This window comes from Phoxinus phoxinus, assembly GCF_949152265.1.
Source record: "Phoxinus phoxinus genome assembly, chromosome: 13".
In the NCBI taxonomy this organism is placed as follows: Eukaryota; Metazoa; Chordata; class Actinopteri; order Cypriniformes; family Leuciscidae; genus Phoxinus; species Phoxinus phoxinus.
The window spans coordinates 12,256,711-12,279,869 of NC_136888.1; the positions used below are offsets into that span (position 1 = coordinate 12,256,711).

At 37.4% G+C, this 23,159-nt stretch overlaps 1 protein-coding gene across 1 annotated transcript; it reads right to left on the bottom strand.

Moving 5' to 3' along the window:
* Positions 1 to 740: 740 nt before the first annotated feature.
* Positions 741 to 8,247, bottom strand: lgals3b (lectin, galactoside binding soluble 3b). Its single transcript, XM_079633156.1, has 6 exons — positions 7,808 to 8,247; positions 5,399 to 5,416; positions 4,948 to 5,310; positions 3,047 to 3,135; positions 1,645 to 1,813; positions 741 to 1,385 (listed from the first exon to the last, which is right to left on the bottom strand). The coding sequence occupies exons 2-6, from the start codon at positions 5,402 to 5,404 to the stop codon at positions 1,227 to 1,229; spliced, it is 786 nt and encodes a 261-aa protein (XP_079489282.1). The 5' UTR covers positions 5,405 to 5,416; positions 7,808 to 8,247; the 3' UTR covers positions 741 to 1,226.
* Positions 8,248 to 23,159: the final 14,912 nt, after the last annotated feature.

Consider the following 23,159-nt stretch of genomic DNA (forward strand, 5'->3'; position numbering starts at 1 on the left):
CTTATTATTATTATTATTTTTAAACGTGTTACATATTTTGTAAGCATTTTGCATAGTTGTGCTTGGAGTCAATCGTTTTAACATGTTGAAACATGTCAAATTGTGCGGACATTATTTTTGCCCACAAAGAAATTGTGAAGACGTGCAAACACACAAGAGAACCAACAAAATATTAATAACCGATTATGTTTAGTGTTTTGTTCTTCATATTTAAAATATATTAAATATATATATATATTCTCATTTTTTTGATGGTTTAATGACTTTAATCAAACGTGTAGGGTCATTGAAAACTAATACAATTGTAGTAAAAAAAAAAACATATATATATATATATATATCTTCTTGTTTAACTCTACATGCATGTATCCCTGATTCTGAAAAGTCCCAGACTGAATGAGGCACATTCACAACCCAAAGGAACATTCTTAAAATTGATGCACATATTTATACAATGTTGGAGGTTTCATCTGTGGGTTGCAACAGGGCTCAACTCTTTGAAGTCATCAGGTGCTTCAGGCACTATATAAATAGACCTCTGCATAATTGAGGTCAGTTCTATTAGATTTCTGTCCGGGCGTCTCTGACAACAACACTGACAGACTGTTTCCATGATTAAAAATGTAACACTGCCTTGACTTCAGTTTACACTGCTGTTATTTTATATATTAGGAGCTGCCAATAAAAGTGTCCTACACAGATCTCACAGAGGATTGTAATTACATGCCCAGCACTCAATGTTTACATCAGCTGTTTCTTTAATCATGGGATCTTTATACCAAGAAGAACCATCTTTGGCACTGGTTACGGTTGAAGATAACTTACATTCATAAAGTTATTCCAGTTCTAATTTCACATTAATTATGCATTATTCTTGATTGGCCACTATCACATTCCCCACTATGACCTCCGCCATTATCCTCATCATCATCATCAGTATCATGTTCATGTAAAATATTAATTCCTTTTATCTCTGCCACTGAACCTTATGACAACCCAATCCTACCCAGATATAACAGACCCACCTAGAGGTACCAAAGCGAACTACAGCATTGAGAAAAATTTGCATGCAGATATACATCACTCTAACATTTGTAGTAAATATAAACTCTTGTTGACATATAGCGTTTAAAAAATGAGGTAAAATAACTTTCACAAGTGCTTGAATAGGTTGCATATGTCATTGTCAAAAGACATGAAACTGTTACAGAATCGGCAGTATGATTTCACTGCAGTGTCTCCACATTTACAGAGGTGAGGGTGACATCATTGAAGATACTAAGACGTCCGATCTGGTTGAGCTCACGGATCCGATGTTTGAACTCCAGAAGGTGCGACTTGTTCACAGCCACTTTGAATTCAGTGTCAGTGCATAAGATCTTCATCTGAAAATCAAAACAATTTTAATCAGTTACAATTGAACACGCGTGGAACAGTTTTTGACCAAACGTGGCAGGAGACAAATGCACGATCTTGTTTTGTCTGCTTTGTTGCAGTACTTTTTAGTGATGGTATTTCAGGACCTCTTTTCTGTTCTTACCTGATATCTATATCTATTCTCTAAAGTCTTTACACACAATGAGGGCCGAACAGTAAATATTTAAGACATTTGTTTAATTAAAATAAAACCCATGCCACGCTCACCTCAAAAGGCTTTCCTGGGGCAAAAGGGAAGGAGGGAACCTCTCGCTCTTCTCTTCCCCATTGGTTTCCAATCATGCTGTTTCGCACAATCACTTGCTTTCCACTTTCATTGAAGCGAGGGTTTAAATGAAACGCAACGTCATTGCCTCTATTAAAATTAATTGTGAAACTAATTGGAGGAGAGAAAAAAAAACAAGATTACACACATAATACACAGGGAATGCACAAAGGAGGAGATTCTCACAATTGTTAGACAATTATGACGATGGTTAAAGTGGCCATGTTTAATTTCATAATTTAACTTAATTTAATGTATGTTCTAGGTAACAATAATCCCTTTATTTACAAGCCAAAATGCGTGTTTTTCTCATTTTTAACCAAAATGTGGTGACAAAACAAAATATAGTATGTACTTTATGATGTATATTACCCTTAAAAAGTATTTGGGCCTAAATTTATGATGTATTTAAATTGCATACAAAAATGTACATCCATTTGCATTACAGTTTTAACAAACTCATAAACTTAATGTGATGCATATTTGTCAGTCATACATTAATTAAACCGTTAAGAAAGAGGTTTCTGTAATGGTACTAATAAACTGGCTGTGCGTTTTAAATACACAAGAACCAGGTTTATATATTTCTCATCAATAAATAAAAAAATTTTTCAATCTCATACATTTTAACTAGCTGAATATTGTTCCACAGCAAACCATATATTAAACATGCTCATACTTTTTAACGGAATAAACGTAACTTCACAATAAACAGGTTTATGCTGATTCAAATACATTTTAATAAATGCATTATGAAAATATGATTTAAATCAAATTAAATAGTTAATAATAAACTCTGCCATGCTTTTGTTTTTGTTTTACTGACATATATGACATTAATGACATATATTATCAAATTAATTAACCATAATTACGCAATGTTACCCAGTGATGTTCTACCTGGAGCTGTTATGCGTTTATATGCCAACAATCCTATCAATGGTGAAATGAAGCAGCAGCAGTCAGGTGGCAGAAAAGTTGTTATTGTATTGTATTGCATTATTATTGTAATGTTACTTTGATACATGAGGTGATTTAATGCCGTCTCTCGAGATGCTTTGAAGACTCTGCTCTGGCTGTGTGCGTTCATGTGATTTGTAGGAGACGCTCTGAAGGGAGAGTGGGATCTTATGCTTTCAAAGCTAGCTTACTATTGCAAGCCTCTCCGAAATTGCCTAAACCTGCTTTAACTTAAATAGTTTATGTTAAAACTGTGTAATCCAAATGGATGGGAATTTTATATGCAATTCAATACACGGATGTTAAATTTAGGCCTAAATACTTTGAGTGTATGTAATAATTTGTCATGTTTTTATGTGTGTGTGTGTGCATTGCTGTTTTTACTTTTTAGGGTTGGGTTTGACCTCTCCAGTGATGGTGATGAGCATCTTGTTAAAGGCTCCACTTTGTAGCGGGAGGTCAAATGGCACAGTCTTGTAAAAAAAGAAAAGAAAAGTAAATGTTGAGTAAACTAGCAGAAATCAAAAACCATTAGGGTTCAACTGGGCTAAAGGCACACTGGGGTAAAAGGAGCATTTTATTTTATTTTCCTCTTAACCACTAGATGGCACAAAAACTTGCAACAGCACTTTCCAAAACATCCGCTTTACACGATACCTGTGCATAAGATATCTGCTAAACATTTCAAATTTGTGAGTAGAAACTCCTTTGATTGCCATTTGTTTTACTGTTTTTTTTTTGAGTTCATTGTATTTTACCTGATTCTATTTTATCTGTTATGTTAGTGCCTATTGTTAAAGACAAAGCTGGCAAAATAAATAGTATGGATAATTACCAGCCAGTATTTTATCCAAGGTTATGGCAAAATTTGTCCTGACCTCTGACAACTAGTTTGGTTTTAAACCTTAAAATGGCACAGATGTGTGTATTTTTGCTTTAAAGGAGATTTAAGATTTGTATTACAGGCATAATGCCACAATTTTGGTGTGTTTTTACAAGTTACACAACAGAAGAGTTCCTACATTTCTGGTGAGAATTCTGGCTTTTTGGAACGCTCTTTTTCACTGCATGTAAAATGGGGTAACACGGTGTCTGCTCCATTCAATGTTACAAGCAATAGAGTTAGACAGAGAAGCATTTTGTCTCCCTTTCTTTTTAATGTTTATGGACTGTCTATTTATCAAAGCTGCTAAAAAGCTTTGGAACAGGGTGTATGGTTGGTAACACTATCATCAACCACTAGATGTAAGTTGACAATTTGGTGATTTTTTTTATTTTTTTTGTCCATATAGTGCTGGCCTTCAACAGATACTGAGAGTTTGCTCTCAATATGGCTCAGACTTTGACATGAAATGTAATGCAAAGAAGAGTTATATTATGATTGCTAGGAGTAGGGAGGACATGAAACATGTCCTGACATTGTCCTGTCTTCTCTCTTCCTGGTGTTGTCATTAAAGTATGCAATGAGGCTAAATACTTAAGACATTATAGAACGATGACCTGTCTAATGATAGGGACATTTATAGACAGTGTTGTATGATGTATGCACAAACTAATATGTTGATTCGAAAATTGTATGTGTGCTCAGACTCTGTGAAGACTACACTTTTAGAGCATATTGTAACACATTTATGGCGGCGCTACAGAAAGAGCAGCATGCAGAAACTCAATGTAGCATATAATGATGTGCCACGATGGAGCAGTGCAAGCCAAATGTTTGTTAGTGTTGGTGTGCCCACCTGTTCTGCTGTGCTGCACAATATCATGCACACATGCATGTGTAGGTTAACGGACTGCAAACAGTATGATTTCAACACTGACAAACCCAGCACTAAGTTGAACTAGGTTCTTCTCCAGTAAGTGGAACCATTGCCGTTTTAACCCATTTAAATATGTGATATTGTGGACTCTTGTTTGTTTTTCTGTATTTGTCTGTTTTATTGTTTGTGTTTTTGGACCATGTGTGTCCTAATAAAGCTTTGATGATTTAGCTAAAGTATTTGTATTGATACTGGGTGCCTTTTACACCGAACATGGGATGTAATGTTCAATAAAAACATATATTTTTATATATATTCTGCAATCATGCACTATGGGAGTTGTGAAAAACATTTTCCTTAAGGTGTGCCTTTAGCCCCTTTGTACCCTACTGTATTTGACACAGACCGTTCACTTTAACAAGATTAAAATATTTAGTCGTTTACTAGCCCAAGGCATTTAAAATGTATTCTATATAACAAACTCTATGATGTTTGTACAAAGCCAAGAAAAGTGAAACATCTCACTAGTGATTTTGGAGCTACGTTAGGAGCAACATAAGGGCCGGTTTGTGGTGCAGGTCCAGGCCACCCAGGCTGCCCGGGCTGTCCAGGCCATGCTGGTTGGTTTGGTTGGCCAGGCCAGGTGGGGTTGGCAGGCTGTCCAGGCCAAGCGGGGTTGGCAGGCTGTCCAGGCCAAGCGGGGTTGGCAGGCTGGCCAGGCCAGGCGGGGTTAGCTGGTTGGCCAGGCCAGGCGGGGTTAGCTGGTTGGCCAGGCCAGGCGGGGTTAGCTGGTTGGCCAGGCAAGGCGGGGTTAGCTGGCTGGCCAGGCCATACTGGGCCTCCTGCCTGCTGGTTGCTTTGCTGTGAAAAATCGAGGGCATCTGAAAGCTGAAAGAGAACATAATTGAACTTATTATAGCATGCTACTTTTTGTACTAAACTAGATAGAATTATTGAGGGGATAAAATGTACTTACATCCATGATCTCTGAAATCTAAACAGAGAGAATACATTGTTAATAGGGCTGTCACTTTTTATTCGATATTCGAATATGCATTCGAACATGACGTGAAATATCCGTAATCGAACTTCAAATAAACTATTCGGTTTTTAAAGTGCCATGTCTAGCGCATTTTTTACAGTCTATGATTAGACCGTTTGCTTTTTATTTAAAAAAAAGCGTGTTATTTTGAAAGCGTGTTACAGGCTGCTATGTTATAGTCAGATATGACGGCGCGCTGCAACACGCATCACCGCAGATGATCTATTCATCAAGCATCAAGCCAACGTGCAAACTATCGCAAATCAAAGTGAAAGTAAGTCGCAGACGCTTACACACAATAAAATCTTCATTAAAAGTAAAGAAACGAAAAGATCTTACCAGGGCTGCCGCTCTCTCTTATTGCAGTCTTTGATGTTAGCTGATGATCAATAAAATGCAGCTCATATCTGTTGCTTTCGGTGACATTAAATCCATTAAATCTGCATATAGCAGATTTGAATTGAAGATCGGATTTATATCCGGTTTAAACCACATTTAGGCCTATGTGACCAAGTGTAAATGGAATCGTTTTGATAGCTATCCGATCTGAGCAAACGCATGAAGTGGCCAGGTGTAAACCGCCCCAGAAGCGCAGCAGACGGCCAGAGCATCGCCAGGCGTCCAACATCGTATGACTGCATACTTTCCTGCACAACCGGTCGGCACCGTGCAGATGCACATGTAAAGGCTAGGTTTATTTGCAGATATGAGTCCTATAAGTGTAATTTTGGGAGTCCTGTTTATGACTGTCAAACTGTTAGTAAAATTTCGATTGACGTTTTTTTTCTCTCCGCGCGCGCGGCGGGTGAGGGGAGGGGGGGTAATAGATATTCGAATATATTCGAATACATAGGCTGGTATTTGATATCCGTTCGAATTAGATTTTTCTCAAAAGTGACAGCCCTAATTGTTAATTTGACAGAAAATAACAATTGGCCATGCTATATTGTTAACAGACAGATGTTTTTTAAAACATTACTTTATTAAGAAAACCCACAATCTTGAATGCACGGTTCAATCCTTCCATTAGAAGATATACGCTGCATCCAAAATTAAATACTTCCCTCCTATATAGAATGCCAAAAACATGAATGCGATAAACATAAAATGGCAAAAAAGTAGTATGTGGAAACCAGATGGTGAAAGTACCCTGATGACCTACTACTTCCACCAAGATTCATTTGATGGACACTTTACAATCCCATGAGGCCACAGGAAGATTTATGAATGCCAGTGAATCGACGCAACTGACGCTGGTAGGTCACATGACACATGGTGGATGAAGTACATCCGGATTTCATTCATACTACCCACATTGGGGCTGTCATGGTTAGAGAGTCAGACTGGTAACCCAAAGGTTGCGGGTTCGATTCTCAATACCAGCAGGAAATGATTGAGGAGCAAGGCACCTAATCCCCAATTGCTCCCAACCAGGGCGCCACAGCAAAAACGGCTGCCTACTTCTCTGGGTGTGTGGGTGTCTGGGTGTGTGTACCTGCTCAGACAGTATGCAATTTCAGATGCAGCGATAGCTCTGACATAAAACTAATATGAAATACAAATACTGAAAAAAGTAATCGGTCTTTATGGGTGCAGTTGAGTGATAAAGGTAAAACGACTTCTCTTTGAAAACACCAATACATTTGGTCAATGTTGTTTTAAAAACTACATAAATACTGCTAGCATGGGTTTATGACTCACTCTTCCATGAAACCAACCACCACACCCATTGCATGGGAATGGTGAGCCAGAGTGGAAGCATGATAATATGATATTAATAAGTAACACTATGTTAAGCGTAATGAATGCACGCTCTTCTTATCAGGGATGCATGTTAAATCAAATAAAGTTCCCAATGTTATTGGCTTTGGAAGTTTGGGTGCATTATACATTTTACCTCAGATATATTTTGTTAGAAGTTAGAATGCACATAAGAATACACCTAAACAACTACGGTACAGATTAATCTAAACTCTTCCCAAAGTAACAATTTATAATTGTGCAATCTGTGCTCAAACGAACTTGAACACTGCAAGTTTAGACTCGTCAACAGGCCTGTGTTTTTTACCGTGCCTGTGAATCACATGAAGGCATGTGTTTAAAGTTAGCAAAAGTCTAAACTCTATATTTGTCTACAACAAAGTTGTCCAGGTATTTGTTTAATATCTGTAAAACGCTAAAGATGCCCTTCATGTCAACATGTTTGCAATAGGCAAAACTCATCAGCCACATTTACACAATTTGAATATCATGCAAACACATACACCGAAGTTAAATCTATTAACCTTGAAGCTGCTGACAAAGTTTGGGAAAAGAGAAAAGAGGCTAAAGGAAGGCACATACCTGTTGCGTGTTGTTAATAGCACAGTGCTGTTCTGTAGAGGCAGTATGTAGAAGACAGGCCGCGATTCCGGGTGCAGTTCATAAATACACTCTCTCTCTCACGCCCCCAAAAAAACCTCCTCAGGCCAGTACTTCTGAGAAGAGGCCGCACCCACACACAAAACAAACACTAGGCCTTTTTTCCATTGGGAAATATGATAATTCAGAGATGATAGGCTACTATGAAAAATATTTTAACAAGTATGCCGAAACGTTCTTTTTGGATTGAGTCAATGTTGGTAAATAACCAACAGTTATGCCAACATAACTGTTGCAAGACTTGCAACCTCCGGACTGTGTTGTAAGAATGGTCTTTTTTTTTTTTTTTTTTTTTACAAAGTAAAGAACAAAAGCCAATCGTTGCCTTGGCAACTAGGTAAGGATTGGAAGAGCTGTCCATAGCTTTAAACATATGTAGGGTTGCATATAGTAACTGGCATTGTATGGCTGTTTACGTGGACACACCTATTCTATTCATTCAGTATTGTTACTATTTTTCCATATGTATGAATTGTAATGAAATGATCTAAAGCTATGAAATAACAAACGGCAGTAGCCTATTGGAACAGTATTGTGAGCAAAAAACATTACACGAATAAAAACTAGAAAATATTTACCCTAAGCCAGTTTAAATTCACCACCCCTAGCTAGATTCCAGCTCTGCTCTCCTGTTAACAAACTTCCCAGAGTGCATGATCCATCCATCCATCTACCCATCCATCCATCCACCCTATCTATCGATAGATCGATAGATAGAAGATCCATCCATCCATCCATTCTCCAAACCACTTGTCCGGCTCACAGGTGTAAGGGTTTTGTTTTGTTAGTTTTATTATCATGGTGTTTTGGTTTCCGTATTTGCGTATGTCATTGATGTATGTTAGCAATATTTATTCACCTTGTATTGAAATTTAAAATATGTATTTATAAGACTAATATATTCTCTAAATCACACTGGGACCAATTTGTTTCTACAAAAACACACCTTCAGTTCTTCATGATTGAACTGTCTATGTACTGTCTATAAACATTTTAACTTGTTAAACATTAAATAGGCCTATTTAATGAAGGTTTGTCAGCATGTTATTCTGTTATGATCAAATAATGCTTAAATAAATAAATAAAAATTACATATTATGCATGGAACAATGAGAGAGGGCAAGATCATGAATATCTTTTTGAAATGTTGTATTAAAAATATTTATATTAATTTACAATTTACAAAACTGTATATGAATTGTTTTTTTTAAACGAAATGTATTTCATTTTAAAAATTCATATAAATCCCCCTAAACGGACAGTTAAATTAACATATTATATTGAATATTTAATATGGCAATCCAGTGGATGTTGAAAATATTTTAGAGGGTAGAAATGATATGGAACCTTTTCCATGATAAAAATGACTATATTCACTAGAGGGAAATGTCTCCACAGGATATAGTAAGGATATAATTATCATCCAACTATAATAGACTTCATGCACTTTCTGTTCAGTACAGTGTTTAAAAGAGTCATGCTCTGCACAACCACTAGATGGTGTGTTTGCTCTTTGTAAAAAGAGCCAGTGACATGTGATTATAATAATGTGGATTGTTGATTTGGAATGAATACAAATCAAACAAAGGCTAATGTTCATGAACAAAACTTTAACCGCTCTTGTTTTGTTTTTTGTTTTTTTGTTTTCAAATAATGCTCTACAATTTACAGCAAATCCACATTCTTCCAAAATTTTCTGTATATTTAATCAAGATGTTAACAGGAAATCTGATCAATTCTATATTATGCAGGGTGTATATTTGTACATAATGGTTCATTGACACCTACAACAAATGCTTGCTTGGTTGAACTGGTAAGTGTTTATAAGCAGTTTTATTAACACTAGGGGTCAATCAAGGACTTTCGAGCTGTGGTGGAACATGATTCTGCAGATTGCAGAGGTCATAAGGTGATTGGTTGATAGGGCGGGGTGATGGGTCAAATGTGTTGTATGTTGACAAATATTGACCATTGATTCAGCTTGATAAGATAATAAGTCTAAGGACCTAATAAACAGAAAGACAATCCAAGTATAATTCACAATGTGGATGTTTATCTTTATTCAATTGTTCTTGAGTGTAAAATATTAAGCAGACATCTGTGGAAAAGTTAATGATGGATTTCTCCGATATTGACCAATGTCTTTCATTAATGTCTTTCTTAGTTTCCCCTCTTTTGTACTGATGATTATATGTTGAAATCCAATATTTTGATTACAGATAATTACATTGAAATCTTAGCTTATTATCATCAAAGATCATCAGCACTTGCCTTTATCAGAACATTCAGGAATTTCACACTGCTTATGAAGTCTGTGTAACTGGATCCGGTAGGATCTGGTCGAGCCGGTATGAAGAATTGTCTGTGAAAGTGTTTAGTGTAGTCTAGGAAAGCTTTACTGTATATTTTTGGACCGTATCACTGCTGTTGTGAAAACAGAAAATGTTCAGAGAGAGATTGTGAATATTTTTCACGTGGAAAAGATGGAGCCGTCTGTGTTCAAATGTACAGTATGTAGGGATGTGCTTGTTTTGTAGAACATTCCTCAAAAATACCCCCTACTGAACAGCAGCGTTATTGGAATTTCCTATTAGCGTTTTCCTGAGCACTAGCGTAAAGAGGGCATGTTTGTTTAGGCTTGTTTGATTATCTGAACTATTTCGCCATGTCCAAACATAAAAAAAAGCATAACAAGCAGCGTCTAATTGTTTTGTACGAGAGTTCTCTTATCTGTTCCAGCAGAATCAAAACAAAAACAATCACCGAAATTTTCTTATTTTGGATCTCATATCTAAATTATGAACCTCATCAGGCCAGTTCTACCCCCACCACAACTGCACAAAAACCTTCTTGTATACACACTGTAAAAAATAAAGGTTATTTCACAGCAATGCCATAAAATAACCATTTTTGGCTCCCCAAAGAACCTTTCAGTGAACAGTTCTTAAAATATTTTTACCTTTAAAACTTCTAACGAAATATTTCGTTCACTATAAAGAACTTTTGTGCAAGGGAAAGATTCCTCGGATGCTAAAAGTTCTCCATGGAACCATTAATGCCAATAAAGAACCTTTATTTTTATAGCTGGCCTCGTAAATGTAACATTCACTCTTTCTCTCTTTGTCGTTCACTGAATTCCTGTTTGTTTTGCTGGAAGGTCATTTATGGGATATGAGTTTCCCTACTATCACCAAGTATGCTCTTTTACAGTCAGCTTGAACACAAAGAGCTCCACTACCTCAGAGGCCTAAAAACTAAATGCAATCTAAATCCCACATCATTTGTGATTCATGCTATAGCTCATGTGGGGCTTGTTGAGTACAGGTGTGCTATTAATTTTTTTTAAATTTACATTTTCGCCTAGTGGATGATAAAACAGGTTTATCTAGGGACCATGGGCTCTTTTGACTTAGGCAACAAATCACCCAAAACACCATAGCAAACACATAGCAACACCCTGGTGACCAACTATAACACACATTGTGTCAGTAAGTTTTACACCAGAGTTTAATGGTTTGGCATCTCTAAGTTTTTATTTATTTAAAGAAATTATCTGACAGAAAAGACATTAATAATGTGACAAAAGAGGGGTTTTTTTTTTCAAACAAATGCTGTTCTTTGAACATTCTATTCAGAAAATTTGAAAATTCAGCTTTGCCACGACATGAATAAATTACACTTTAAAATATATTAAAATAGACAACAGTTCTTTTAAATTGTATGAATGGGTGAATGTGAGGCAAAATGTAAAGCGCTTTGGTGGCCATTGGGTCTGTGAAAGCGCTATATAAATGCAGTCCATTTTACCATTATAAATTGTAATTTTTCACAATATTACTAGCACCAATATAAAATTTTTGGACGAAACCGATAATTCTTTATATTTGAAAGCTGATAACTGATATATTTGCAGATCAATCTAAATCCAAATTTGTATATAATTTTATATAATAAATAAAAATTCTCTCCATTAAACGCCATGTCCAAAGCACACAATTATAATGTTCTCATTATAAGACAGACTATGACAGACTTGCACAGCATGTTGCACTTAACTGCATTTTCCTTTATTGAAGTAATTCCAATCATATTTTAGGCAATTCAAAACCATCATGGCGAACAGTGCGCATCTGAAGTTTCTCAGCTTAAGGGAATAATACATTATTTATCGGCTTTAATATATCGGCCAAATTTTCTTATCGGGCCGATAAAGATAACATTAAAAAATATAGCTGCAAGCAGCCATTACGGGGCCAAGCGCAAAAGCAGACGACGAGCTATGCCTACATGGCTGAAAGTGTGAGACAAACTGCAGCAAGGAGCAATTAAAGACATTTGAAGATGAATTTTGGCAAAATGGTTGAAAAATCACATACAATAACTAAAAATATGATTATCACTTTCGACCAATAGGTGGCGCAGTTACGAAACTGATGTGATGTGGTCAGAGTGAAGTGACAATGACACATACAAAGTTTGGTGTCAATATGTCAAGGCATTGCAGATATAAAGCCTGAATAGTCATTTTGGCATCATGCCTCAACTTTGCCACTGCGGTATACGAAAACGGTTTCGTCTATCGACACGAAATCCATAACTTTTACTCGGCACGGTCTGGAGATGACACGATCCGATTTTGGTGAAAATCGGACGTTCGGTCTAGGAGGAGTTCGAAAAAGTAGGTTTAAAAAGAAAATAAAGATGGCGGACAGGAAGTTTGGCTGACTATGGCAAAATTGGTATCTATGTTTTCAGCATAACCCAAGGAATTTATTGAGATCAGTGTCATTAGTATAGGCAAATTTATTCAAAAGTTATTAGCATTTTTGGAAATTTCATTATAACTTTTGACCAAAAGGTGGCGCTGTCTCATAATATTTTGAGTACCTTTAGGGCCTTGTACTGATGACCCATACTGAGTTTCGTAACGATACGTTCATGCGTTCATAAAATACAGCATTTTAGCACATAATTCAAAATGGCCGACAGCCAAAATGGCCGATATGGGAAAATTGGATATCAGTCAACTCAGCATGACGCCCTGAATCTAACGAGACCACTTTTGTGATTCTTGGACAAACCGTTCAGAAGTTATAAACAAAAACATAAATTCTTCATATCTCCGGACCAGTAGGTGGCGCTGCGCCAAAACGCAGCATGTAGCCTCAGGTCATGCTTGTGATGACATGTACCAAATTTGGTCTGAATCCGATAAAGCGTTGTGGAGATACGGCCTTACGTCTGTTTTCGCAAGCGCTACGTAAAATTTATTTGCGCGGTATTCAAGAACGGTAATTCGAATCAACTTGAATTCCATAACTTTTGGTCGTCAAGGTCTGGAGATGATCTGGTTCATTTTTCGTGAAATTCGGAGCAACGGCCTAGGAGGAGTTCGAAAAAGTAGGTTTTTCGGAAAATTCAAAATGGCGGGAAAACTATTATGACGGAAAATGACGTCATAGGGTGCAGTCGAATCGTCATGAGCTCATGAAAAAGAATTTTGTTTCTAGCCCTTATGGTTCAAAAGTTATTAGCATAAACATGAGTGAAACTTTGGACAGCTGGTGGCGCTAGAGGGAATGAGTTGGAGACTCCAAATTTGCTATGGTGATAGTTTAGGCTGTCCTCTATCACTGTGCCAATTTGTATAAGTTTCCCGCAAACGGTTCTATAGGCTGCCATAGACGCCCAGTCGGAAGAAAAAAAAGAAAAAAAAGAAAAAGAAGAATAAGAACGGGAACAGATACAATAGGTGCCCGCACCTTCAGTGCTTGGCCCCTAATTAAGATATCTGCCGATACCGAAATGGTGGCCGATATATCGTGCATCCATAAATATTACTGTTTACTGTATTTTTGATCAAACAAATGCAGCCTCTGTGAGCTTAAGTGACTTTCAAAAACATAAAAAACATCTTTCCAACCCCAATCTTTTTAACGGTAGTGTGGTAGGAAAACAAACAAACAAACAGTCATTGAGATTCAACAGCACACAAAAAAGCAACAAAAAAAACAGTAACAAACATTGCACAAATCTTTGATTGCACTGATGTAGTTTCAGAATTTAAATGAGGTTAATTTGCTTTTAATGATGTAGCAAGATTGTCAAGTGAATTCGAGTTGAAAGAAATGAGTTTGAAGCTTGTTTCCAAGACTGGAATGACAAAAAGGGTTGGTTTATTTCTCCTCCAGAGATGGCTGGAAGGGCTTAACTAAACACGACGTTCAATCTAATGCTTGGCTACACTATGTTCCTGTTGGAAGCCCGACGTTTAATGACAGAAGCAGACAGAACGCCTCTGCGGCACGAGGGGAGCCGAATGATCGTTGCAACTGAGAAACCAACCCAAGGCGAACGCATAAGGGAAGACGGTTCTCTCATCAGCGCTGGCAATCAGGCCTTCCACGGGCTGGAACCTATTCTGCATTAAACCTAAAAACCACTATGACGCACAATTTATTTACACTTTATGCTTGATCAGCAATGTCCCATACTCAGAGCAATAGTCTCGACTTTGGAGAGAAGAGATATTGCTGGATATAAAACGATATAAATACTCTTTCCATGAAAACTGTGTACTAGTCACACCTTTTTAGTTTGGTGGGTGAGACACTAAACTGAAGGATCTGACAAAAAGACCGTACAGTGCAAGGTTGAGAGTTTGAGAATCGACAGCTAGAGAGAAAATACATTTCTAGAATGTTACAAGGTCACAAAAGCATGTTGCAGCGAAAAACTTGACAGCACGGGGCAGTGACAAACTACTTCTGCTGAAGCTCTGGGAATGTTGAGTGAAATGTCATCAAAATCATGCGCTAGCACTTACTCCTGCATCATATGATGATGATGGCATTTTTGTTCATTCCTTCATAATGGGATGCTTCAGTCCTCGAGGTCTTGTGTCCAGACTTTATTCAGGGGTCCTGCAAAATCATTTCAATAGTTTATTATTATCATTTTCAATAATTTCTAAATTGGAAGCATTTGAAGTGACTTTTCATATTCGTATTACTTAGAATAGGACACATGCGTTTAGGAAAATGTTAATTGCATTCATTGTTAGAAGAAAGAAATAGTTCGCACAAATATGACAGTTCTATTATCATTTACTCAGCCTCATGCTGTTCCATGGCCACATGCTTTTGTCCTCTTTGTGGAACATACAGTATAAAGAGAAAATCTGAACAACCTTCATGCAGCTTTTTCTCATAAAATTACAATTCACAGCGACCACATCTATCAAGCTCCACAAAAAACACAATTAAAGCTTCATATTCCAAGTCTTCTGAAGCCATGTGATAGCTTTGTGTGAGGAACAGACATACATACTTGTTACTTTAATTGTTTTATCTCCATTTTAGTGCTCGACAGACATTCACTATGAAGGTGTCATTGAAAAAAAACACAGCAAATGGGGTTGGATCATCATGAGAGTGAGAAAATAGTCTATCCCTTTAAAAGCTTGCATTAATTGTGTATTTTGTACTTGATTATAATCTAAATCTGCATTCATTAAGATCGCATGATAATAGTGTGCCCTTATTAACCAGTAAATATGTGATACTTGATTGCACATTAAATACTGTAATCAACATAGTTCTTGGCTGGAGACTACAGTGACAAAGTCTCACTAATGAGCTTCACTGCTATGCATGTGAAGAGCAAATACTCATGCATCAACAGACAAAAACAAAGCTAACATACTGTCAAATAAAAACAATGGAGAGACAATCAAGCCGCCCAACTGTGTATACATTCAAGGGCTGCAGCACGGATTAAAACTGTGAGATTAAATGAATGCAAACATTTGTAACCCCAAAACCAGACAACAAAGAGATGCTCCTGTGAGAACCCACTGCATGCATGCTGTAATCATAATCATTTTTAGATGCTCAGAGAATTGGATGAGCCAATTAAAAGCGAGATGAGGCTGCATTTATGCCGATATGTTTCCTCTGCAGGCAGACATCAGCAACAGGGTTCAACGGAGCAAAACGTTAGCTGAGTCGGTTGAATCCGACCTGCCGAAGAAATATTTAATGCAATCTTACAATACAATCTCCCCCTCTTTTTATGCGCACATGCACATGCATGCACATATACACACAGCGAGATAGAGCGATAGACAGAGAGAGCGGTCAATCAACATGTCCGGTGCACAGATGTCTTTCATGGATAAACTAAGGAGGCTGACTCATGTCACTGATGTTGAATGGGATGTCAGTCAAGGAACTGAGACTCAGAGATAGCCTATTATCTGCCGTTTATTATCTGTCCATGTCTTTGTAATGCTACACTGAGGAAAAACGCAGCGGGTTAGAAGATGAACAATTACTGCTTCATACTTGTGACATAAAAGTCATTTTGTAGTTTGTTGGTTTGACCACATTTACCCTGTGAAACGATGAAAAGTTAGCGGGGTTTGCTGAACGTAAGGTTGAATACGAGACAACCAGTCTTATAGAGACAACCACCAAGAAAACCCACACTGTAGAACAATATTGTTGTTTTAATTGAAAAAAGTAAGTAACCCGGTTGCCTTAAAATTTTAAGTTCATTAAAATAAAATAAAAAATAGTTTAGATTGGTTTAATCAACAGAAACTCAAAATATTACGTTATCTGAACCACATCAATTATCTAAGTTGATTTGATTTGACAAAAGAAATAATGTTGTGATAACAAATCATGAAAATATTAGTTGTAACCACCCAGATACCCCCAGAAAAACAATAGCAACCACCGAGAACACCATAGCAATCAACCACCAGAACTCTTTAAACCACTTACCAACCACCCAGAACACCATAACAACCCCCCAGGAAACCATAGCAGCCAACCAGAACATTGCAACCACCCAGAACAACATAGCAGGTTAGCAACCAAACAAAACGGCTTAGCAATGACCCTAAATAACACAGCAACAACTCAGACCCAGAGAGAAAACCCTAGCTACACCATAGCAACCACCCAGAACACCGTAGCATCAGCAGTGGGTTTCGCAAGGACAAGAACCACTCACATTTTCTTCAGATGTACAAATTAGTGATATCAAAATGATTAATCATGAGTAAACGCATCTAACATAAAAGTAATATATGTGTGTGTGTTTGTCTGCGTGTATAGTATACACACACACAAACTTTTGTTAGATGTGATTAATCGATTAGTGGCATCTAACATAAAAGTTTGTGAATACATAATACGTGTGTGTGTGTGTGTGTGTGTGTGTGTGTGTGTGTGTGTGTGTGTGTGTGTGTGTGTGTGTGTGTGTGTGTGTGTGTGTACATAAACACACATACAAACTTTTATGTTAGATACGATTAATCGCGATTAGGCGAGTTAAATCCTGCAATTATTAGTTGCTTGATTAGAGCAATGTTAGTCACTGATTTCAACATATTTCTTTGCTTAATTTTTTTTCTTTGATATATCATTTGGCAGCATTATGACCTTAATCTACATATTCCACCAAAGCTGCTTATCAATACAATGGAATAAGCAAGAGTACATGAATCGCATCATCCACGGTCGGCCATGTTGACATGGTTTCCACTTAACCCCCATTGTCTTGGGAAATGTCATTTTCGATTGAATAAAAGGGTGTCCTAAAAATGAACCCTAATCCTCAAACTGAAAAGGCCCCCAAATGGTCAGCCATCGGGGCTCGCCTGAGCGCTCTGATCTGTGAGATTAAGACATGCGGCGCAGATCCAGTGAGCCTTGACCACATGGTGACAAAGAGACGTCCCTGCACTGCGGTGACAGGCTCCAGCTCTGGGGAGCGTGTGTTTGCGTAGGAGTCTCTGTGTGTTGCGTTTGTATCAGTGTCAACTCGTTTTTCCCTTAAGGCGAAGCACACATGGAACATTTAGCCTGGAACCAATGATTCATATGTAGTTATTAATATTGTAATGAAATCATCCCCCTGGAGGAAGAGTGCTAAGAGGAAGAAATATAAAATTATATATAATTATAATTATATAAATATATATATATATATATATATATATATATATATATATATATATATATATATATATATATATATATACACACACACACATACATAAACATTTCTAACTCTACATATAATAGTATATTGGATTATATGTTAATATAATACCATAAAAGTATCACAAAAATCTAAAAAAATCTAAAATGTCATAAAATGGATATTTCCAACTAAAGACCCCTTCACACCACACCACAACTATAACGATAACCGCACAGAGAAACAATATTGTTTGAATCACTTACATAATTTTTTTTTCAGCTGATAACTGATAAAAACATTGACAGCCAATCAGAATCCACCCTGCTTTAAAGAGCATTTAAAAGACGACAAACTGCAGCGCGCGTTTATAATAAACAGAACGATGTCGTCCTCTGATGTGGACGCTAATATAGTTATCGTTATAGTTATCTTTATAGTTATCGTTCTTGGTGTAAACGAGCCTTTAGTCATTGTGAAATATCCAGTAATGGCAACTGTAACAATGCCTTGCTTTATAATCTATAGGTTAGTGTTTATCTCTCTCTCTGTGTGTGTATTTATGTAAGTATCTAATTACTTTTTAGCACACACACCCTCTTGCAAGGTCATTGCTCCTTTAGCCAGAGATTTAATGAATGTGCCAGCTTGAAGGGACAGATTACTGCACATGCATCCAGTGACACTATCTGCAGGTCTGCAATTGATCAGTGGAAATACAGAACTTAAAATACACACTTTACAGCCTTTTTTGAATGCTGTCAGAAAGCACTACGGCATCACCATAGCAACCTCAACCGTAATAGAGTGCTGACAGTCAGAGAGAGAGAGAAGATATTGGAAATGTGAAGGGCTCTCCGAAAAGATTATGATTTCACAAGGCACGCTCGCTCACTTGCAAACCGCACAACACATCAGCGATGACCTTGCCGTCCCCAAGGTTGGCTAGAGTGCGTAGGTTTATTCCGCACTGTGAGCACAATGACTCAGTAACACCTTTCGTCCGCAGGGAGGACTCACACTTTTAATTACACACTGAAGATTTGCTTCATGGCTTTGCATCATGGAATTTTAAACAAGGAACTTTGTGAATACTAATATATAGGGTACAACCACAACCACTAATTGAACACTTGAGAGTGGGCGGTAATTGGTTCTGGAAGATTATGCATTTGAACATGGCTTAAAAAATATGTAGGCTATTTAGTCTTTACCTATGATGAAATTATGGTAAGTATTTCATAAGTAAGACAGGCTTAGGATAAATCAATAACTGGCTATAATCTGTCGTAATATTGTGGGATTTTGTTTTTGTTCTCTCTCTCTCTCTCTCTCTCTCTCTCTCTCTCTCTCTCTCTCTCTCTTTCTTTCTCTCTGTCTCTGTCTCTCTCCATATATATATACATTAGGGGTGTAACGATACAATACATATCACAATACTGAACTCACGATATGATATTATTGCGATACTCCAAGACATACGGTAAAAGATTAACGCACAAAAAACTGTTGATTAAAATGCTAAATTTGGTATCACATTGGGTGTGTAAATGAATAGGCCTGGACTTGGTGCTGGTAACCAACCTTATATATTATTATTATCAGTCAGTGTGCCACATAATGTGGAAAAGCCAACAGCCCGATGAAGACATTAGATTTACCACACCAGGGGTTTGCATTAGGTTTAACTCACATTAAAACTTATAATCCATATGGTGCCTAGGTAAGCTACTATTTGGGGATTATATCAGGTTGCACTCCTCTGTTGGATAAACTAACAGAGCTTCAGTGGCTTAGAAGCATGTAGTTGGATCTTGTGGGGAGTCTACCCAGCATTCTTCTATTCTAGTCCAATCTGAGATAACTGTAAGATGACAGAGGCATGCTGGGAGTTAGATTACCCCCTTAACCTTATCAGATTCTCAGCGTCTTTTGCTAAGGTGGATCTGAAATCCATTAGCCAAATTAGAGATCCTCTTTGTTTTGATTGCGAGAGCAGAGACACCTAAAGATTTTCCTGGCTGATAGCAAACTCCATAAACTGTGGCAAATTCCGACATGGAAAAAATTTGAAAGGATCCTCTAAACTATTTTGTTGGCTAACCACTGTAAAATAAATATTTGACCTGAGTTATGAATCTGAATTTGCAGTTTGTATTGAATGTGTAATAAAAACACAGTGTCGTGAGAAACGTCTTTCTATTGAGTTGTAGATCTAGGGTGACCAGATTTCTCAGTGGAATACGGGATGGACTATTGCTGCTGAGTAAGTACAGAGACTTGCTGCCGCCATAACAAACACCGATACACTGCTGTGAGCATGTAAGACATACTACATTAGCACAAAGAGCATATATAAAATTCCCCATGGCAGATTTATACAGGTGGAGTTGGGGAAGTTGGAGGGTTTCAGAGGAAACTGCTAGCAAACTCTGAACCAGACTATTTAAATGAGCAGCAGGCTAATTGGCTGCAGATGCAACAGGAACCAATCAGCTTGTGCCGTGTAGTCAATGTTTTCTTTGTCTCCCTAATCAAACACACCTGATTCAACTCATCAGCTCATTATCACATGGGTTAATGAGCTGATGAGTTGAATCAGGTGTGTTTGATTAGGGAGACAAAGAAAACGTGCAGTTTTTGGGGATCCTTCAGGAGAGGATTGGGAAACACTGGATTAGCCTATATATCCCAGTCACCGCACTAGCCATTATTTTTAATAGGAGACGTAGGCGTGTTATCCAAGCATTAATGGCAAGGAAAGATCCATGTTTCTGAGTGTTTCTCCTTTATTTCTGCTTCAAGCTCGTGATTGTGGCATTTCTTTGAGGTTTAGAATCCAGTATTCCTGTAATTCTTATGTCTTTTATGAATTGAATAAAGAACTCTGTCCCGTCTTCTGTCCAAACACCCCGCGTCATCTACGTCAGATGACTGTAAATGCGCAAAAACTGTTTCCATTTCCAGTTTTGCGAAATATTCCTTTTCCGAATTGCCTGAAAAACCACCTCATGCGAGCGTAAAAACTTTTTTGCGGTAAATGAGAGTTTTTGCGAAATTGACGCGTTTCCATTAAGCATATTTTCAATTCACAACTTAAATTTGCGCAATTTGAAGGGTAATGTGATGTCCATGTTGAAATGAAGAATAGGTTTTGATTGCACATGACAACATGTCAAAGATATAGATATTTTTGGAGTATTTTTTGTGCACTTTATAAGACTCCTTTATGCTGAAAATTGTTTAATACATTCAACAGCATTACTGGAGATTGTTTGATGAATCGGAACTTTGTAAAGCATTAAAAGCATTAAAAACAAACCACCTACTGGTGTTGATGACAGCTCTATGGGTCTGACTTTTTTTTTGCATTGACTATAACTCAAGATTAAGTAGAAGGCCACTCATTGAACAATTAAAACAATTTACTATTGCTATAAGGCTATAAGTCAGGGACTGTTCTCCTAGGGTCGGCGTATGATGACAGCTTTGACTTCATAATGGAGATTAACAGAGACTCTGCCCCTGAATTGAGCACCATAAAGTACTGTGAATTCTGCGGTTAACCAAGAAAACTATACCAGCTGGGGACACGGAGTGACTGGCTGGCCGGTCGATGTTCTTGTAATCGATCATGAGAGAACATTATGAAAACACACAGCCGCCAGGGGGAAAGTTGTCTGTCCTGAACTCCTTTCATTTCACGCTGCTTTCATTTCCTGTCTTGGAGAACAGTGCTGAGTTTCTTTTCAGCAAGCTCAGCTGAAATCTATAATATTTTATCAGTATGAATGAGTTTAGGCAATTAGTGTGTAGGAAAACTTCTTTCATGAAGCATAGTAGTGGTTATCTGTTAAATGACTTTCCATATACGATCATATGGTATGGTTAATATTAATGGGGGAGGTTCATGAGTGCTGACATCACCACTAAACACGGACGATGGAACACAGACCGCCGGCCTATGAAGAGGTTTATGGAGTGAATAAATACGGTATGGGCCCTGTTTTATTTTCAGACAATCAATCAAAATGAACTAAGAAGCAAGGCTCCCTTATTCCCATTTAACTATATGGAGAATCACAAGAGTTTACAAGAGATATGCCCACGGGTTTATTTACACAGATGTGGGGTTCTACTTAAAGGAACCAGGATTTAAGGTTCACACATCAAAAAAGGCACTTGAAGTGCTTTGAAAGTCTCAACAAACAATGACACTATGAAGAAAACGTTTGCTTATTGGTCAGCAGACGTAAGGTACTAAAAGAGAAAACAGGCATTTTCTTATTATTGTGTATATTTGTGTATATGGTAAAGATAAATCGATCTGGATTAAAAGAAAAGAAAATCGCATCTTTCTGCATCCATATTTGCATATTATCCATCATAAATAATATACGAGATTGCATGTTTACTGTATTCAAAATCATATTGTAAAAAAGCATAATAAAGGTGCTCCAATTATATGCATTTTCAACAAAGATGCCATTTATGATGTGCAATCCCCTTACGCACTACAATCACCAGCAAAGTACACACTTTTAAAGTGTAGTTTGAGTTTGCAAACTGGGACTCAGCCTGTCTCTTTGCATATCTACATCTGAAGAAATCATCAACTTTCCATCTTGCTGTTTTTGTACAGAGACTGCAGTGCAGTTCATGATGAATCATATGGGATCCAGCAGAGACCCAAAACACATTCTCAGACAATCTTACTCAGACTTTCTCAAACAGCGAGTCTCGTTCCCCTAAAAGGCAAAAGGCCTCGTATAAAAAGAGCTGACAAGATGTTGATAAGAGTGTTCCTAAAAAGGAACAGACACCCTACGGTTTATTCAAGACAGCGTCATCATTGAGCCATCCAGTGCAATTAACATCCAAGTGTGAATGACCTCAAATTAGAGCAAATAGGTTACACGACACACAATGGATTTAGGGTCACTACTTACATTTTTTTCCCTGTACAATTGTTTTCATAGTACTTTTCATTCATCCAAACATAAAGTTAGACATGTGATTCGTTAACTTTACAGATGTTTACCCAAAGATTTGCCAAGATCTGTTTTGTTTACGCAATGGACCCTTTTGTCTTTGTCCCTTTCAAACCCCCCATTTGCGTCGCCTTGAAATATCAACAGGTTTTATTTCCAACGTTAACAATGCTTTAAAAGTCTCAGACAGGCTTGAAAAAAGCACTCAGAGTGGGGTCTGCGTCTATCAATCAATTGTAGAGTCGTGCAATACACAAAACCTAAGAGGAAATAAATGTCTAGCAGTAGCT